Below are 20430 nucleotides of genomic sequence, written 5' to 3'. Positions count from 1 at the left end.
AAGAGCAGGTATCGGGGGAATCAGAACTTCGCAGGTGTTCCTTCTAAGGATGTAAAAGGGGGAAATTATGAGACCGGAGATCGTGGCCCGGAAGTGAATTCGTGAGGGACGCAGAAAACGAGACTTCCGGTCACGAGGGCTCTCGTGGTCTCCAACCCCCGGAAGTTCGAGATCCGTTAAGTTCGTTCTGTGTGTTTCTTTCTCTCTTACGCTAGGAGGGAAAATGGCGGAGAGCGGCAAGAGCAAAAGCGGCCCGGCGGCTCCTTCCGGTGGGGGAGGTGGTACCGCGGCTGGAGGTGCTGCCAAGCCCCTGACAGCAGAGCAGGTGCTGAACTGAGCAGGCGAAGCAGAGGGAAAAGGCAAAGGGAGGTGGTAGGCTTGGGGAAGCCATGGGATGGGGTGGGGTGCCTCTGGCCATGGACAGAGTGCGAGGCGTGGCATAAATCATGGCTTTTTCCCTGTGTGTGGTACACAAGATCCAATATAAACCAAGTCCTTCGATAGTGTTGCTTAGCTGTGTCTTCAGAGGAAAGACGGGAGTGCCTTTGGGCATGTCCAGAGTGTTGAGTATGATGTAATCAAGGTCGTTCTGCAGCGCCTGGCTTTGAAATCGGGGAGAAGGGGTTGCAGTAGGGTCTTTGCAGGATTGGAAAGACCAGTTTTGGATAGCCATGGGATAGGTGAGGTATTTGAGAAAAGGAGTGGAGGCTGTGTGGTGTCATGTAAGCCTGAATTTATTTTGAATTATTTTTGAAGGAATGAGGTTGTGTTGAAGGGATATGTGTTAACATTGAGCCAGCACATTTAGCTAGTTATTTGTTTTTCTGTTTCTGGGAAGGTTTAAATGCAGGAAAAAAGAGGTCCTCTGAGTGTGAGCAAAGCTGAGTATCTGTTGTAAATAGCAGTCCTTGCTGGTATTTTTTTGAAGCTATGATAAAGTGGTGAGCATCTCTGGACACTGCAAGCATCTTCAAGTAGCAACTAAATTAGCTTTAACTCTGTACTGTGAAATAAGGATCAGTAGCAAAACTGAGGCTACGTAAGGCTTTAAGAAGGTGAGGAGGATGTGGGTAGAGAGAAAGCACTCTGAAGCTGGAAGGATTGGGTTGGCTTTTGGGTCAATTGAGAAAAGGTTTGGTCGGAATGAAACGATAAGGGAAACTTTCCACGTTTCTCATCTTTTTGGAGTATTTTGCTGCAGTCATATGGTGGTCTGTTAACTGGATGGTTGACAAGAGTTGCATCTATCCTGTGAGAATACTGCTTTTTATCATGGTTGTGACTGCACAATGACATTGTAGCATCCACACAGTAGTTTTGTGCAGTCTTTTCTTGGTCAGCTGCGATTTTTCCTGGATTTTCACCCTGCCATGGTACTGGAGGACTTTTAAAAAATCATGACTATCTGTTGCCATGAGCAACTAGGGTCTCTGAATTCCCAGTTGTCATTAAAAGATGATTAAAGGAATTCAGAGGAACTAGTAGACTGTGACACTAGATTGTCATAATGTTATTGCACTGTAGTGGAATAGTAATTGCCTGTGGTCGGGTGTTTTTTTTTAAAGCCCTTTGGTAGTGCAGCAGGGAAAATGGATTTCACTAGGGGCTGATGGAGGGAAAATGGCGCTGATGTGGGCAAGACCTTTGAAAATGCACACCTTCCTGTTCAGATAGCTTGCTAGCATGCTTGGATTGGTGTTCTTTCTGGATCATACTGATCAGGTTTGAGAGAGAACATACTGGGAATAGAGAATGCCTGGGAAAAGGGTAGATTCAGGTGGGCAGCCATGTTGGTCTGAAGCAGCAGAACAAAGTCTGAGTCCAGTGGCACCTTTAAGATCAACAAAGCTTTATTCAAGGTATAAGCTTTCATGTGCACGCACATTTCTTCAGATACAATGAAATGGAAATTACCGGTCCATACTTCTTTATCTCACTACATATGCTAACCCCATTCAGCCCTTACAACTGTATTCTCACCAATTCCCCAGAGGGGCCATATATCCTCTTTATTGTATTTTATTTCTTATTTGGATTGGAATAATAGATTAGAATACTAGATTGTAATGTAACATAATGAATAGTAGAATGTAATGTAATTTGGAATGGTAGATTGGAATGTATTTCTTTGGTCTGGGGACAGGGGAGATAACTTTATACAGCCAGTTGCCCCACTTCATAGAAAAAGATACTGTAAGGTTGCCTCCATGCTTGAGAGGAGTTGGTTGGAGCGTAATGACAGCACCCCAGTTAATTACTCTCAGCATTCCACCATTAAGGATACATCTGCTCATCAATCTCCAGTTTTGACATATTTATTTTCTTCACTATGTTTTCAACCCCGGAATTAAATCCAAACAAATGGTAACCATATAAACTAAGCTTGTTATTCCTGTTTGGTCCTTGAATGTGTTAGACATCTTTAGCATGCTGTATGCTAATTTACTGCTCACAGTGTTCCCTCTAAGCTGAGTTAGTGTGAACTAGCTAGAGATGTGAAGGCCCGGAAAAATTTGGAAAAAAAACCATTTTTCCCCATTTTTTTCCTGAAGCCTTTTTGTTTTTTTCCGAAAAATTGGAAAAATTGAAAAAAGAAAAGAAAAAAATTGATTATGGAACGTTTTATTTTAACATGATGAATAAAATATTTTAAGACAAGGTGTTCAAATATTTTCTAAATCATTTCTAAAATATATATATATGGTATCAGATTGATCTAATTTCTGTGCACTGAGAACAAGCAAGTCCTAGGTTACAAACTGAACTCTCCAATGCAAGAACAAGATGCATTTCTTCCTTTAGGAGGTGCTATTGTCACGAGAAAAGAAAAAGGTTTCAGTTTTGTTTTTGCATGTGGGCAGGTATTCTGTTTGTAATAACTGTTTGGATACACTATATTTTTAATATGCTAGTTGTGATAATTTCATGCCAAGTAAAAATGTCCATAGTCATGTTTTATGTTCCTAAAGTAACAGAATGACTTTCAATCTAGAAAAAAGAAAAGAAGTGCTAATGTAGCATTTTTTCCAAGTTTTCCGAAAATTTGCGTTTTTTCCGAAAAAAACTGGGAAAAAACGGGTTTTTTTCCGAGCTTCAAAATTTCCAGAAATTTTACATCTCTAGAGCTAGCTCACAGTTTTTTAGCTTCCGGCTGACACATTTTTGTCTTAGCTCAGGAAGGAGGGTTCCAGAGCAAAGTAATTCATGCAGCAGCCAAATCGCTCGCTCACAACTTTAATGCCAGTAGCTCACAAAGTAGAATTTTTGCTCACAAGACTCCACAGCTTAGAGGGAACATATGCACTGGTAATGTCCATTTCATTGTATCTGAAGAAGTATGCATGCACACAAACGCTTATAGCTGTTGAATAAAATGTTGTTGGTCTTAAAGGTGCCACTGGACTCAAACTTCATTCTGGGAAAAGGATATTAATAGGACAATATCATCTGAATGGAACCAGAAGTGCAACAGTTTAGAAACAGGTGGAGAAAAAGGTCTGACTGCATGCAGTTGGTGTTTGAAACCGTCAAACACCCAACACGTCATCCCTGTGTGGATTATGAAGGGAAAGACAAGGGACCATGAGACAAGGCAGTGGACAGTTGTTCCAAGGACCCACAAACCTAATCCTTCTCTTTGGCTGATGTGGAGGACTCACACCAGTGTCAAGCAAGCTAATCAGCAATATCAGTACAATTAAGCCAGGTTTGCTAGCCCACAGAGATCATGAAGTTTGATGGTAGAAAGAAACAGCAGGCGGGGATAGGAAGGACCAATGTAAGAAAAACAGCTCTTGCTTGATTAAACTGAGTTGCCGCTTTGAGTGGGGGAGGGGTGTTTTAATCCAGCGGCCTGCAGCTGATTGTTTTCTCCTTACAGGTGGTGGCTGGATTTAACCGCCTGCGTCAGGAACAGCGCGGCCTGGCCTCCAAGGCAGCTGAGCTGGAGATGGAGCTGAACGAACACAAGTATGCATTGGGCAGGGATTTTAAAAGTATAGGTGTTCTTCGCAGTTTGTACTGTGTAGTGGTTAAGTGTGCGGTTTGGTGTAGTGGTTAAGTGCGCGGACTCTAATCTGGGAGAACCGGGTTTGATTCCCCACTCCTCCACTTGCACCTGGCTGGATGACCTTGGGCAAGCCATAGCTCTGATAAGAGCTGTTCTTGAAAAAAGGGCAGTTTCTGCCAGAGATCTCTCAGCCCCACCTACCTCACAGGGTGTCTGTTGTGGGGAGGGGAAGGGAAAGGAGTTTGTAAGCCGCTCTGAGACACCTTTGGGTAGTGAAGGGCGGGGTATAAATCCAATCTCTTCTCTTCTTCTTCTACATGGATTTGTTGCGATCCTTTGAATACTGGTCTGCCTCTGTACCAGAGTGAGGTGGTCTAGTGGGCGGTAATGCTGCAGTGGGAGATGAGGTGGGGAAGCATGCTCTGTTCCCACCAACAGCACATTTGGGAGAGAGGTTGAGACCCAGCCAGATTCCCGCTTTGCTAGTTTTCTGCTTGCAGGGAGACTTTCTGTTAACACCTGCAGACTTTCAGAAATATGATCCCACACCCATAGTCTAAAACAATATTCTCTATTCTGTCCCCTCTGGGCTTTGCCTCCATCTCATTCTGCTGCATGCAGAGTCTGGGCCCTGCACGTCTTGGGGGATGTTGGCTCTTGTACAAAACTAGCATACACACATGGCCAGAGATCAGCAGGAAACGTCCCTCCTCAAGTACCAGCTTCTCTGCAAGAAACAGGACCTTCTCTGTTGCTGCTTTCAAGTGCCCTGCCTGGCTGTGCACTTAAGCCTCTCTCTGCAGTAGAAGAGGGAAGCTTTTTCCTTCCTGTTAGCTTCTGGAAGTTAGTCTCTAGGTTTGGGTGATGAGGTGATAGACTTTTCCCAGTCATTCGCATAATTTTTTTAATTTCACCATTTCTTTGGATGTTGATGTTCTTTATTGTTTCTTAAAATTTTCTTGAAATTTTATTTCGTAAATGCAGGCTGTAAACCCCATAAATAAAAGTTAACTTCTCAAAATATACCTAGTGACCCTAACATGTATCTCAGGTGCCACCTTGCAGCCTTTACTGTGTGATAGAAAAGCAGTGAGTGATGCAGCCTTCTTTTGGCTGTAGGGCATTAAGCAGAAATGCTTTCCTCTGTGGCTTGAGGGCTCCTGACAGGCATGGCTCTTAGCTGGGTGGATTTCTAGAGTGAGGGGGTGTCTTTATTGCACGCTGGTGCAGGATGCACTGATCTTCCACATTTCTTTCTCCTCACAGGTTGGTCCTTGAAACTCTCCGGGAGGTGGACCCTACTAGGAAGTGCTACCGGATGGTGGGGGGAGTGTTAGTGGAACGCACTGTCAAGGAGGTTCTTCCCGCCTTAGAAAACAACAAAGAGCAGGTAACGTCTCTGTTCAAAGTAGGAAGGTTTCAGATTTCGTGCATCTCCCTTAGACTAAGAAGTTGTTAGCCTCTCCCCTCTTCCAACTGCCAAGAACTTTCCACCTGGTCCCCTACTGGTGATTGGTAGTTGCCAGAGGCAATGGAATGAGTGCCCATTTTCAAACTGACCATAAAGAATGGCACACTTGTAACCAGGGGTCGTTTCGTAGAACAAGAGCTAGGGGAACTCATTAGCATAACTCATTAGCATATGCCACACCCCTGACATCACCGGAAGTGTGTCATAAGGCCACACCCCCTGACATCACTGGAAGTGTGTCATAAGGCCACATACCCCGCCCCCAACGGTCCCGGCCGCCACCGCCGGCCTTGTAGCTCCACTGCCGAGCCCCATGAGGGGCCTGGCGGTGGACCTGCAAGGCCGGCGGGAGTGCAAGGAAGTCCCGCGAAGGCCCTCCCTGGCCCCAGGCAGGCAGGGGTGGGGAGAGGCATGGAGGAAGCAACTTACCCTCCATCTTCTCCTGTCTCCTCCTGGCTGAATGAGGGCCAGAAGCGGGGCGGCCGGAAGCAGGGGGCGGGGCTTTGTCAAGCCCCACCCCCCGTACCTCACCCCGGGGGAACTGCGATCCCCCGCGAAATGACCTCTGCTTGGAATGTGTGTGTGTGTTAAGTGCCATCAAGTCGCTTCTGATTTTTGCAACCCTATGAAATAATGACCTCCAAAACAACCTATCATTGACGGCCTTGCTCAGGTCTTGTAAATGGGTGGCTGTGGCTTCCTTTATAGAGCCCAATCCATCTCATGTTGGTTCTACTTTTCTTATTAGCATTATTGTCTTTTCCAGTGATTCGTGTCTTCTCACTTGTAACTTTCCTTGCTACCACTTATTTGTCGTCATCTGTGTTATAGCTATGTGCAGTGTATTTGTAGTTTATATTGTAATTTTAATGGAATGTTGGTTTTAGTATACGTATTGGAGTTTTAATGTATCTATCTATACTTATGTTGTTAGCCGCCCTGAGCCCTCCGAAAGCGGGGAGGGTGGGATACAAATATAATAAATAAATATAAATAAATATTTCTGTAACACAGATATGATATGTAATACTCCCAGTGCACATTTTTAAGACTTAACGTGTGGAAGGGTGTCTTTGTGATCCCCACTCACACAATGCCTGGCAGACACATGTTAAAACAGGGGGCCGTTTTGTGGCAGCACAGAAGCACAAATGAAGGGTCGTGTCAATTTCAGCCAACACATGATTCCTTCTGTCTCCTCGATGAATGATATCCCCATGAGCTCCACCCCCATCTGGGATCATAAATAGTCACACAAGGCTAAGTGTGCGAATCCGGCAAAATTGAAGGCTTGCCACGCCACCTGTCAGTGAAACATGCAAAATGCTCCCAGCGTTCTCCCTCGATGGAGGGTACTGGAAGTGGGGAGTCTCCTCTCTGCCATTCCTGCAGAGAGCTCTTCACCTGTCCAGCTGCTCGCCCTGACCCATTTTCCCTGCTCTGCTTCCCTGCACAGATCAGCAAGATCATAGAGACACTGAGCCAGCAGCTGCAGACAAAAGGCCGGGAGCTGAATGAATTCCGGGAAAAACACAACATCCGTCTGATGGGCGAGGATGACCAGAAAGCTCCTTCCAAGGAAAGTCCTGAGGGGGCAGGCGCCAAAGCCAGCTCTGCAGGGGTCTTGGTCTCCTAGGGAGAAGAGGGGCTTGCTCTCTAAGGACTTTCCACCTCTCGCTCCAGAGTTGCAGTTCCTGATCTCAAAGGCTTAACTTTAATATTATTATTGTTATTATTATTTTGGTGTCCTCTCTTTACAGTATTTTTGTTAAAATAAACAGTTTTTGTGCGTCACTTGCTTTGGTGTGACGGTGGGCAGTGGTACTGGATCACCTTCTCTCCCTTGTTCAGTGGTAGAGCAGAAGGTCTGTAAAGTCCCAAGTTGAATCTAGGGCAACTGTGGTGTAAAAGGATCTCTGTAGCTGATCCGGGAAACTTCTCTCACTGGCAGAAAACTGACAAAATACCAGGCTGGGGAAACTGTGGGCTTATTCCGTGTAAGTAAAGCTGTGCATATGTGACAGTTTTGCATGAGCACAGAATTAGAGTAACCTGATGGTTGGGTTTCCATTTTCTCAATCTCTGCTTCATTGCAAAAAAAGCTTATAGTCCTTATAATGGCAAAGATAGTTACTGCACATGAATGGCAGGGTTTTTGTGTGCCTCTTTGTTCTGTCACTTGCCAAGACACTTGCATAGCTTTTAAAATTATTCCATGAAATTGAGCAAAACGAAGGCCTTGATGATTGGTCAATGGTTGCAGTAACCTATTGAGCAAATTTTGATAGACTAAAAAAAAGTATGCCCAATTAATCAGACAGCACATTTAGTGTACATTAAAAAAAACATGATCTTTACAAATGAAGTCTGTCTTAGAGGCATTCTACCTTTTCTCTCACAGGAGGGAATGTCTCTTCGGTGACGTTTGCTGTAAGATAGTAGGAAAGAGGAAGAGTCCAGTAGCACCTTAAAGACTAACACAATTTGTAGCAGGCTTTTGTGAGTCAGTGCTCATTTCTTCAGATACTTTATAACTATTCAGATAACTCATGAAAGCTCCTACCCTGCAAGAAATTTTGTTAGTCTTTAAAGTGCTAATGGACTCTTGCTTTTTTCTACTGCTACAGACAGGCTAACACGGCTACCCATCTTCCTGTAAGATAATGTCTTACCTAGAAACTGCTTTTTTCCCCTTCAAATCGTTCATATACCATTAATTGATGAAAACCCATTCATGTGGCTAAGAGTTCTTTTAAATGGACGATAGCCCTAAAACCAAGTGAAATCACACGTGTGTACATAATGTAGATAGATTTCAGCTTTTTTTCATGTGGAGTTTGTGTTAGCTGGCACACAATTTCCTGTGATCTCCACACCCACGGCATTGAGGCTGTTCACATATGTCTTTCCCATGTGGATCAGTTTTAGATTTTACAAAGCTGCAGAGAGCAAGCCTTCAACTTGATAAAACTTTCTTCCTAAATTTGAAATTGTTTTTCCCCTTAAGCCGAGGCATTTTCTTTGTAATGTCAACGATTTTGATCAGCCCTGCTCCCCATTTCCCTGTGGAAAGACCAGAGAAGCTTGTTTGACAAGCGGGGGGGGGGGGCCTTTTTTTTACCGTAAACAAAGGACAACCTTCCCCCACTGAGGTAGGGATGCTCTTTGGCAGACTTGAGATCAGAGGCTCACTTGAACAGAATGGGCTCCTTGTCTTCACACAGAGATCTCTAAAGCGCAGATCTCTGGGCGGGGTGTCTTGCCATCAGCCCCAAATCCCCCGATGAGGTAGAGCTTGTCGTTCCAAAGGCAGGTGCGATGACCAACTCTCTTCTGGGCTCGATCAGAACCAGGGAAGTGGTACCAGGTTCCTGGTGAAGTCCCTGAATGTGCAGAAAGTAGGCATCTTTGAGATTCATGGAAGAGGATCGCCTTTCCTACTCTATTGCCCCGCCTAGCTGGGTGTAAAGGAAGCTCTTAGGTGAAGACTATAGAAGGGTGTTCTAAACTGTTAAGTTGGGAATGCATAAAGAATCACTTTTGAAATGAGTTTGAGAAGCAGTTTGCAGTATGAAACCAAGCAGACTGTTGTTGGGAGGGGGGAGGTCTAAAGTCCCACTGGACTATGCTTTTCTAATTTTGCCTGCTACAGGATCTGCAGTATTTCTACAGGAGCTGTGGCGATAGACAGAAATCATGGAAAAACTACCCACTGGAAAAAATAAATAGCATTTATTGCTTGTCATGTATTGTGCAATCACCTTTTGGGGGAATTGTGAGAATCACTTGGACACCCTGTGGCTGCATGCGCTGAATGTGCCTCCTTTGTTGCAGAAGATCCCTGGTTAATCTCCAGTTAAAAAGGAATCAGGTAGTAAGTGATGGAAAAGACCTCTACGTGAGACCCTGGAGAGCTGCTGCGAGTCTGAGTAGATGCTACTGATCGACCTACAGTTTGTTTCAGTATAAGTCAACTTCAAAGAAGAAACCCTCCCTTACGTGTATCATGGACGTAGAGGTCGTTGCAAACGGCATCCCTGCCTCTGGATAACGTCTCCCCTCCAAAGATGATGGCAAAAGGCCCTACCATGGTGCAGGACTGGTGCCGCAAGCCTTTGGGTGCCTGCCGGGATCCCTTTTCGGTGCTGACCAAACAACTGATCTGCTCCGTCAGCTCAGGAGCGTGGACAGAATCAACCTGGGGAGGAAAATGGGGTGGGAAACTTATGAGGAGGCTGCTACAGAACTGGAGGGACTCCTTTAGGATTATAGACTTTCATAGCACTAAAGGCAGGGGGCTACCAGCAGGTGTAGCTGAAACAGAAGCCAAGTGGGTTGAAAGAAATAGGATGGGGGAATTGCTAGAGGAGGTCCTCAGGGAGCTAGGGAGGCTTGAGACCAAAGAGTAGCAACCATACTTTTAAAGTTATGTTTAAAAGAAAGACAGACCCACACATATTCATTTGAACTGCTACATATGTTGATCAGGGATAGTGCCTGTTTTCTAGTATTTGCCCTTGATATGGGATTGTCTCTTTTTGTCCTTGTTTTTGTCTTGTCAGCATGCACTGCTGACATAGTCATTTTTCAGGGGTCAGTTCCCTCAGAAGGTCTCTGAATCACGAGAGTGGAATGGATTCATCATCTCTGACTTCAAGGAATATGCATGGACACAGAAGTGTCCTGCAATGCATCACCTGCCAATTCATACTCCACAACGGCTCAGGTCTGTTTTGAAATTATAAAGCAATGATGTCTACTTCTTTAGAAAAATCCTCCAGGGTCTTAAGTCAGTGGAAGACGTTAACATTAAATGGATATGGCACATAGAAGACAAAGCAGAGGCAGTGATTGCTGGCATGAAAACGGGTCTTACCAGCAACCTTATTCCTAAGAAATATTCATGGGTACACTACCACCAGCCAGAAATGTGGCTTCAGCTTTCTCATGTCAAGGCCTCCAACTTACCAAGTTGATTCCTGTTATCACCAAGACATCAGAAGAGCCCTGCTGGATCAGACCAGTGGTCCACATAATCCAGCATCCTGTTTCTCACAGCGGCCAACCAGTTCCCCTGGAAGGCCAACAACAGGGCATAGAGGCCAAGGCTTTCCCCTGATGTTACCTCCTGGCCCTGGGATTCAGAGGTTTTAGTGCCTCTGAACACGGAGGTTCCCTTTAGTCACCATGGCTAGTAGCCATTGATAGACCTATCCTCCATGCATCTATCTAATCCCCTTTTAAAGTCGTCTATGCCTGTGCCCACCACTACATCCTCAGGCAGCAAATTCCAGTAAGTTTTCATCACTGTCTCTGTAAAGAAGCATTTCCTTTTACAACTCCTGTTCCTACCGTGGGGTAGGAGCTGTCACCTTGTAGCTCTTCCCAGAGTGCTGCAGGCGACAGCCAGCTGGGAAGACTTGTTTGGGGTGGGAAGTGAGAGTTTCTATGGGGAGCCACCTCACTTTTCCCATCTGAATTAGCTTCTTGCACCCAAGGTTGTCTGCTCGAGCCAAATCTTTGCGCTGGCCATATCCAGGACCCCACCTCCGTATGCATGTACTCACATGGATTTTCCCCTTTCCCCAGTGTCCAGCCACGTCAAAGTCAGCAGAGTCACGTCCGCCAAACACCACAAGCTTGTATCCGCTGCTCTTTCCACTGGAGCTGGTCTCGCGCAGCAGCATTGCAGAGTGGCCAGCGCGTGAGGCTGTGCGAGATTCTTCTTCTCTGTACCTAGCAAGTAGAGTGATGTTACAAAGATGCGTAAACCGGCTTAACTTCCATCACCCCCGCCCCAGGCAGCTGCAGGTTTATTATTGGAGAGTGATTTCATTGGTTTCAGATTACACTATTATCACTCATCTCATAAGCAGGCTTGGGTATGCTTTATAGAGAAGCAGGATACATGGCTTATAAATAAATACATGACATACCGGTAAGTCTTGGTTGCAGGGTTGATATGTAATGTGTAGATGCTGGCATAGCGCCTCTGCGTACGCAGCCCACCTTCACGGCCCACCACCCGCACCTCATGGTCCGATAGCTTGGTACAGGTGTGGCTGCTCAGCCCCACGGGAGACTCGTTGGAGGATCCCTCGGTCCAGCGTTCCCACTGCGCCTGCTCAGAGTCAAAGCCACACACATCTGAGACCCTTCGGGAGCCATCCCAGCCTCCCACCACGCACAGCCAACGATCAGCCAGGACCACAGCCTCGTGGTGGCTGCGCCGGTAGCCGCATTCAGGAGTGATTGTTTGAACGGTCTGGAGAGCTGGGTCAAAAGCCACCACATCCCCCAGGGGTGGCTCCTGGGTGGTGTCTGGTGACTTCAGGCCACCAAAGATGAGGAGCTTCCCTCGCAGCACATTGCATGAATGGAAACCCCGTGCTACGAGGTCACTGCGCACAACTGGATTCCACTTCCAGTTGCTGCCGGCAGCCGTCATACCAGGTCTGACCTGCAGGAGGCAGAAGTACAAAGGTAGACGGCAAACTGGATTGAAATCAACCACAAGAACTGTGGGGGCATTGTGAGTCCATGAGAATGTACATTTGCAGAAATACTTTTCTTATGGCAATGTGGAAATTCACAAAGGAATGAGCAAGCTTTCAGACTCACTAGAAAGCTTCTTCAGATTGGATGTTAAACGTCAGGACAAAAGCCAGGACAAAGTAAAACGCTTCTTTCACAAAGCAGGGACATGCTTGCAACACTTCGGTTCTCATCTCAAAAAACCACTGCCAGAGTGCCCTCCCCTTCACAAATTGTTTTCATTTATTCTGCAATATCCTCGTCTGCCATTTTCAAAACCAACAAGTGCTTTTCCTCCCCCATTTTGGTCCTTTCACTAATAAGCTCTTTCAACCAGATGTCTTAAGCATATAAAATCAACACAACAGAATAAAATATGTAACCATAAAATACTTCAATACTGATATACAGTCCTTGTCCCGTCGAGGTCCCGTGGTTAAGGGGGAGGTGCCGATCACAGGACAATCCTGCGGCGCGGCAAAGAAGCGGCCTCTCTAGCAAAAGCCTCTGCGGGTTTAATCCCTTCCAGGGCTCCAGAGGAATGCAAACTGTATCCTCCATCCGGTCCCCTCCAGGAGGAGCTTCAGCCGGGCCGCCCTCCCGCCACACCCCCCCCTACACCTCCCCCTTTGCCGCCCGGTGCAGAGAGTTCCTCTAGAGCAGGCCGAGCCAGGAGTGGGGGGGTACGGAAAAGAGGGGGCTGCGTTGTTTGTTTTTAAACAAAGTTTGCGCATGCGCCGTTGGGTGCTTGTGCGCATCCCGTGGAGCGGTTTCCAGAAACTAGTACCTCAGAGGTACTAGTTTTTTACCCCGCATCTTCGGCGGGAAGCCTCGGGTTCGCCACGGGAGCTCTACGCTTCCCAGATGTGGCGCTGTGATCGCGCCCGGAAAATCCGCCTATCGTCCGTCTCTGTAGCGTGTCTAATGCTCCGTGTGACCGCAGCCTTTGTGGATCTAAGTATGTCTACCACGATCAGACTATCCGCTCTCAAGAGTGGTCACTCCCTCTGGAGACTGGAGGGGTGAGTGTCACCCAAATGGCGTGGCAATATCACTTCTGGCTGTGTAAGCGGAAGTGACATCAACATGCCATGGGACAATCTAGGATTCACCTGAAACCATAGAGTTCAATATAACACTAGAGCATCCCATTACACGGTGACATCACTTTCCGTTACTCAGCCTGAAGTGAACGTTATATAGGCTTGCCAAGTCCCCCCGGGGGGCGGGGAAACCCCAGCCACAGAGGCCCGTTCCCTGCCGCTGCCGGATCGGGCCCCAGGGGGAACCCCACCCCGATGTGCACGTCACTCGGAAGTGACGTGACCATGCTGGGCACGCTGGGGACAGGGCCACGGTCATCCGAGGGAAAACTCTATGTTTTTCCCTCAGATGGGCTGGCCCCGCCCCCAGCATGCCCGGCGGCGTCACGTCACTTCTGGGTGACGTGCATGTGGCGTGTGTGCGCGCACTCCATCCAGCAGCTGGGAGTCCCCTGCTGCGGCTAAAAAAGCACTTGGCAACCCTAACGTTATAGCACTGTGGAATGCCACTGCATCCCTCCCATTTTACCCCTGCCACCCTATCAAGCTGCAGTAGGGGACAAAGATTGGTAGCAGTAGGCCTGCCAGCCAAGGCTTCATCCTCCAGGAGTCCCACAAGCAAGGTCTTCCTCTGTTGTTTACCTCCACCGTGTTTTGCCAGGCGCCCCTGGCCACTGTTGGGGGATGGGAGGCATAGCGTTGCCACATCCAGGTTAGAAAACTCCTGGAGATTTGGGGATGGAGCCTGGGGAGGACAGGGACCTCAGCAGGGTACAATGCCATAGAAACCACCCTCCAAAGCATCAATTTTCTCTGGGGGAACTGATCTCTTTAGTCTGGAGATGAGCTGTAATTTTGGGGGGATCCCCAGGTCCCACCTGGAGGCTGGCATCGCTATGTCCCCCATCTTGCATTTGGAACGACACTGCTACCAAACCTTAGGGTTTCATATATCTATTTCTGGTTTTTAAAGGGTTCTTTTTTTCCTGCAAGAGCTATGTATTCTAGGCTGGACCCACATCCAGCCAGTTTGCCAGCACTGATTGCATTATCTACCAACTTGCGCTGAGCCTATCCTGTCATATTTTTGTTTCCAGCTGTGTTGTGGAAATGTTGCCCCAAACCAGAATGGCGTGTGGCTTTTTTGAGTTCTAAAGATTAAAAACAGTAAATCAGGCCTACCTTAAGCGAGGAAACCACTGCAGAACCTGGTTACTTGGCAACCGGGAGCCCATAGCAACCACACTGGTGTGTCTTGATGACGGATTCTTGCTGCTACAGAGAAACGCAGGCCCTGCCAGAAAGCATTTGCTTGGTGTGGTAAAGTTTGCAGGAGCATAAATAACTCAGGGGTGGAGGGTTGGGTTATGACCAGCATAGTAGCATCACGAGGAATCCAGAAAGCATTTGAAGCAGGCAGAGGAATAATAAGCGGCAACAGCAGAGGTTGAAGAGGGGTGGCAGGGAGGCAGATGGAAGATATAATAGCAAGCAGGGGGGAGGGTTGGCTCTAAAAAACCTTGCACCACAAATCATGTCCCTGAGCTTGTGCAGAGTTCTTTCTGCTTCTGATAAGGAATTTTTTTTTTTAATGATATTAGGGCAAGAAGTGCCCCTAAACATGTTTGTAGTGTTCTCCTCAGGAGGCATTATAACAACTGAAGAACTTCTAAAACAGCAAATGTGGACACATACACATCTCCTTTGTCGATTTTCCAATCTTTCTCTTCTGCTGGTTGGCCTAGAGAATAAAATTCTTGCCAGCTGTAAATAGGTCTCAAATAGACCAGGCAAGATCACAATCTAAAATTAAAATCACAGACCCATGCCTCAGGGACGTACAGGCTCCCCTTTATTTATGTATTTAGTACCTTTTCATCTCACCCTTCCTTCACGGACAGCATACATCTGTTTCCCCTCCTCCATTTTATTCTCACAACAACAAGTCAGGCTGAGAAACATCAAGTGGTCCAAGGTTACCCAGCAAGCTTCAAATTCAGGCTGGGAAACATCGAGTGGTCCAAGGTTACCCAGCAAGCTTCATGGCAGTGTGGGACATTTAGTGTTGTACGCACATTTTATGAACCACTTTGTACTCTGCCATTGCCTAACAGGTTTGACTTGGTAGGTGTGCTTAGCACTTCCATAATGCATATGTTTCTGACATCATGAATGTATTCAGGTATTAACTTTGGTTCATTTGTGACTGTTGTTTGAATGCATGCTGGGAAGAAGGCTGAAATGCTGATACACAGTTATGCTACCCACGACCTTGCTTGTTCTGGCCAGCTACAACTGCGCATGTTTCTAATGTGAGTTAACCTAGCTAGAATGAAGAACAGTAAGCACTCTGTAACCATATCAGTTATATAGATACAACATGCAACTTCATAGCTTCCGAAAGAAAAGTGTATTGTTCTGTTAGGAAAAGAAGAACTCTGCCTGGGAACAGCCCCCCCCACCCCGGTCTTAACCCAATGGGAAATAGGTGATGAAATTTGACAATGTTTGATGGAACCAATAATTCTGTTTTATTTCTCTGATGTAATGTGAAGTATAAAATGCTATTTCACCCATTGTAACATTTGAAGAATCTGTTGGGTATTCAAGGTTCCAAAACCCTTGAATCTGTATTCTTCCTTATTAATTAATACATTATTTTTTTGGTTTCCAACTCTACAGGACTGCTTTTGTGTGTTTTCTCAAACTGGCCTGGGGAAACACAATCAGGGACAGAGGTGTTTTGTCTTACATGCTCAGAATTCGCACTCAAAACATTTTACCAAGGCATCTTCAAAAGGCAAAAACTGGGACATTGCCTGTTGAAGGACATAAATATATAAAATACAAATTCCCCAATAGGGGCAGCTTATGAAGCTGTGCAAGTGGAGTTTCTGCCTTTCGAGCAAACTGTTTATGGTACCAGGATCCTGTCCCAAGTACAAGGAAGGAGGAGGCCAAACTGTTGACAGTAAACAGAATGGCTGTTTGCTGTTCCTTCTGAAGGCTTTGCTCTTCCAATGACCTCCAGCTCCTATTGAGCTCTCTGTGGCACCATCAGGTTGAAGCTAGTTCCAGGGCAGAAGGTAGCCATGCCGTACCTGTTTTCTCTGCCACTTTGGCTGTATAATAACCTCCTCCCCCTCCTCAAAGGCTGAGCCGCCACCCCAACAAGTTTTTTTTGCTGAACTCTCCAGGGCAGAAGGAGCGGGACAGGCGGAGGATTCACTCACAAGGAGGGCTTCCTGTTACTCTTGGGCATCGCACTTCCAGAGGGTAAGGCTTGGCATGCAGAAATGAGGGGAGGGAGAGGTTATAAGAACACATTTTGAACAGGATTGCTAAGATTTTTTTTCCCCCTGGCTTGGCTCCTCTGCCTTTAATAGCTGCAGAAATTCACCCCATAAAGCTTGCCTTCTGCTGATGCCTTGCCAAGAACAGCTTTCCAGGCAGTTTTAAAGTTTATCAAAAATTAAGTTGGCAAACCTAAGGTGTGGTTCACCTGAATAATAGTCATTGTGTGCAATCGAGTAGCAATTGACTTGTGGTGACCCCAGGACCACGGGGTTTCCCAGGTAAGAGATGAGCAGAGGTGGTTTCCCATCCATCGCCTTCCTCTGCACACCAGCAACTTCCAAGGGCAATGCTCCCTCTAAGCTGTGGAATCGTGTGAGCAAAAATTCTACTTTGTGAGCTACTGGCATTAAAGCTGTGAGCGAGCGATTTGGCTACTGCATCCTTCCTGAACTTGTATTAGTTATAACTGAATTGTTTTAGATGATTTTATGTTGTTTTAATTGTACTTATGCATTGGTTGTGAGCCGCCCTGAGCCTGCTTTGCAGGGAGGGCGGGGTACAAATGAGATGTCCCCACCCCTAAGAATTGTGGCCATAGGTTAGGGATAATGAATAACTGTAGCCGCTCAGAGACCCCTTCGGGGGTTAGAGCGGGGTAGCAAGTCGAAGAAATAAATAATATAAATAAATATGTGTGAGCTGGAGGCTAAAAAACTGTGAGCTAGCTCACACTAACTTGGCTTAGAGGGAACACTGCTTCCAAGTACTAACCCAGACTGGACCCTGCTTCGTTTCCATGCTCTGACGAGATCTGGGCTCGGCTCGGCTTCTTCAATGGAAGCAAAGTCCCCAGAGTCTCTAGAATCCGGATCTGTAAGAGGTGGGTGAATCTGATGAGTCTGATCCCCTTTGAAAGCCATCATGCTTATAGCCATTAGAGCATCTGACTTTTCTAGGTTCATATCTATACTCAGCCACGAAGCCCGCTGGCTGACCTTGGGCCAATTACTCCCTCCCAGTCTAACCCAGGTTTCTGCCACCTATGGCCCTAGAGCCAAATGTAGCTCAGTTCAGAGCCAACAATGGCTCTTTAAAGGGGAAAATGAAATATTTAAGTCAAGATGAGTTGGAGGGGAAGGTGGCATCCCAGAAGAACCAGTGTGCGGCAATGTTCCCTCTAAGCTGTGGAGTCTTGTGAGCAACCGCTGGCTGACCTTGGGCCAATTACTCCCTCCCAGTCTAACCCAGGTTTCTGCCACCTATGGCCCTAGAGCCAAACGTAGCTCAGTTCAGAGCCAACAATGGCTCTTTAAAGGGGAAAATGAAATATTTAAGTCAAGATAAGTTGGAGGGGAAGGTGGTGGCATCCCAGAAGAACCAGTGTGCGGTGGGAATGGCAGGCAAAGATTTTTATGGGTCTGAGGGGTGTTTTTTTTAGAGACGCTTAACAGCAGATGCTATGAAAGAGGTGAACAGGTACCAGTAATGATCCCAGTGAGAACCATGCACAGACAACCGCACAGGGGTGTTCCTGTGTACATTGAGGACTTAGTGTGAGATCTCATGTGTGGCGCCTCCTAATAAAAGACTTACGACAACTAGTGTTTGGGATGCGGAAATCACTAATGTAAAGTTATCTATTTTAATGTACAGTTATTGATTTTTAAGTTATACATATGGTCTTTCTCCTGCTGGTTCTCTCTCAGTCACTTGTTCTAAATGTTGATGTAGTAGCTCTTTAATTATAAAAGTTTGCTGATCCCTAGTCTAACCCATTTCATAGGATGGTTGCTAACAGAAAATTGTGTATATTGCCCTGAGCTACTTGGAGGATGACTGGGATAAAAAAATACGATCGAAAAATACCAAAGGCCCTGGCCCAGCTATCTGCTGTGACTCACCAGCTGAATTCTACAAACTGATGGGAAGGTGTGTGACCAGCTGCCTCTGTGGGAATCTATCCACTTGTACATTTTAATCCCACCCTTCCTCCAAGGAACTCAGGGCAGCAGGGTTTTTATTTATTCATTTGCTTGTTTACTTTATTTATAGCTTACTTCCCTCCACAGTGAGAGCCAGTAAGGTGTAGTAGTTAAGAGCAGCAGACTCTTATTTGCTTGTTTACTTTATTTATAGCTCACTTCCCTCCGCAGTGAGAGCCAGTAAGATGTAGTGGTTACGAGCAGCAGACTCTGATCTAGAAAACTGGGTTTGGTTCCCCACTCAGAGCCAGTTTGGTGTAGTGGTTAAGTGTGCGGACTCTGAACTGGGAGAACCGGGTTTGATTCCCCACTCCTCCACTTGCAGCTGCTGGGTGACCTTGGGTCAGTCACAAGCTCTGGCACAGCTGTCCTTGAGAAAGAGCAGTTTGTGTCAGAGTTCTCTCAGCCCCACCTACCTCACAGGGTGTCTGTTGTGGGGAGGGGAAGGGAGAGGAGTTTGTAAGCTGCTCTGAGACTCCAAGTGAAGGGCAATATACATAAGGGCAATATACAGCCTGCTGGGTGACCTTGGCCCGGTCAATGTTCTCTCATTCTGTCACCACTCTCTCAGTCCCGCCTACCTCACAAGGTGCCTTTTGTGGGTAGAGGAAGGGAAAGGCGATTGTAAGCCCCTTGGAGATTCCCTAAGGCAGAGAAAAGCCGTGTATAAAAACACAACTTCTCCTCAGAGATGCTTCCATCATTCTTCTGTCCTCCATTTTATCTTCACAATGATCTTGTGAAGTAAGTTGGGCCTAGAGTGCATGACTGGCCCAAGGTCATCCTCCGAGCTCCTCTGTAAGAGTGGGGATTCGAACCTGGGACTCCCAGATCCTCCTCCAGTGCTTTAGCCACTAAACCACATACAGTTCCCCACTCATGTTTTCTCCATTCTTTTTTTTTTTGTTGTTCGTTTTATATTTCCTTTCGATATAGATATTGTATGCATCGTGATTGCTCCAACAGCCCCAACTGACCTCCTGAAGCTATGGACTTCACCAAACTTCCCAAGATTGGGGATGCAGAGAACGAGAGTGTGCTGGGGTTTGTGCACGGTGTCTCCGGACCCGGTAGGTACTCTCTTGGCTAGAGAAGCACACCTTTTTAATGTTTCCCAAACAGAAACAACAATGCATATATTTGTAATTCTCGAATAATCACACCGCTTACTAGGGTTGCTGGCTCCAGGTTTGAGAAATACCCAAAGATTTTGGAGATGGAGCCTGAGGAGGGTGGCAGGCAGTGGGGTGTAATGCCACAGAGTCCACCTTCCACAGCGGCCATTTTCTACAGGGGAACTGACCTCTGTGGCTTGGAGATCAGTGGTAATAGTAGCGGAACATTTCCAGCTACAACCTGGAGGGTGGCAAGCCTAACACTTGCCCCCTGCCCTGCAGAGATCTTTCTCTGCCTGTCACGTTCCTTGCTTTTCAACAGCTTTTCCGGCATTGGCTTTCACACTGCCGGGAGGAGGGGGGGAGTTCTGTGCTCAAGTGCATATGGAAGGTCTCAGGTTCAGTATTTGACGTTACTGGGAGGGAGTGTTTGGAAAGGCCTCCTCCTTCCTGGCAGCCATAATCAGCAGGAGACGCAATACTGAGCTAGGTGGACCACTGGCCCTACTGCAATGCGCTGCACATGGGCATGCCTTTGGGAATGGAAACTGGTACAAAACACAGCAGCGTAACTTCTGGCAGGTGCTTATTGCCATGAACGCCTTTCACCAGCCCTAAAAGCACTTCTCTGGTAGCCCCTCTGCTTCGGCAATTGGTTCAAAGTGGGTCAGTGGTAGAGCATTTGCTTTGCATGCAGGTTCCATCCCAGGCAAGGGCGTAGACTTTCCAGTTTCCTGGGGGCTGGGGCTGGGCCAGAGGCATTGCTAAGTCATTTAAAGAACTGGGACCCAATGACATCATAGGGAGGATCCAGTGACATCACAGGCCATTGTGGCAAATTGGACTTTTAATTCTTGGATCTATCTGCAGGTCAGATGTGTTTTGGAGTTAATCTATACTCAGGTATGCAGGGATTGGGTTCAAATTCATGTCAGTAAAATAGTGCAGCCAGCTGGAAGATGTAAGCCCTCCTCTCTTT

The 20430-nt window shown here is 46.7% G+C and overlaps 3 protein-coding genes across 3 annotated transcripts in view; 2 read left to right on the top strand and 1 right to left on the bottom strand.

Moving 5' to 3' along the window:
• Positions 1–170: 170 nt before the first annotated feature.
• PFDN2 (prefoldin subunit 2) lies at positions 171–7268 on the top strand. Its single transcript, XM_015408361.1, has 4 exons — positions 171–325; positions 3881–3969; positions 5276–5399; positions 6937–7268. Exons 1-4 carry the CDS (start codon positions 224–226, stop codon positions 7114–7116), a joined length of 495 nt encoding a protein of 164 aa, XP_015263847.1. The 5' UTR covers positions 171–223; the 3' UTR covers positions 7117–7268.
• A 1316-nt stretch (positions 7269–8584) lies between these two features.
• On the bottom strand, positions 8585–14357 carry KLHDC9 (kelch domain containing 9). Its single transcript, XM_015408348.1, has 5 exons — positions 14240–14357; positions 11417–11940; positions 11048–11216; positions 9480–9678; positions 8585–8863 (listed from the first exon to the last, which is right to left on the bottom strand). The coding sequence occupies exons 2-5, from the start codon at positions 11926–11928 to the stop codon at positions 8697–8699; spliced, it is 1047 nt and encodes a 348-aa protein (XP_015263834.1). The 5' UTR covers positions 11929–11940; positions 14240–14357; the 3' UTR covers positions 8585–8696.
• Positions 14358–16267: 1910 nt separating this feature from the next.
• Positions 16268–20430, top strand: part of LOC107107967 (V-type proton ATPase catalytic subunit A-like) — a 30327-nt gene continuing 26164 nt past the window's right edge. The window contains exons 1-2 of the mRNA XM_015408343.1: positions 16268–16333; positions 19273–19406. Of these exons, the coding sequence (XP_015263829.1) occupies positions 19325–19406 (82 nt within the window). The 5' untranslated portion in view covers positions 16268–16333; positions 19273–19324. The remainder of the gene's footprint in view (positions 16334–19272; positions 19407–20430) is intronic.

The sequence above is a fragment of the Gekko japonicus genome, unplaced genomic scaffold (assembly GCF_001447785.1).
Source record: "Gekko japonicus isolate JY-2015 unplaced genomic scaffold, Gekko_japonicus_V1.1 scaffold457, whole genome shotgun sequence".
Lineage (NCBI taxonomy): Eukaryota > Metazoa > Chordata > Lepidosauria > Squamata > Gekkonidae > Gekko > Gekko japonicus.
The sequence above is the reverse complement of the archived record's forward strand: the minus strand, read 5'-3'. Positions and strand labels throughout refer to the sequence as shown.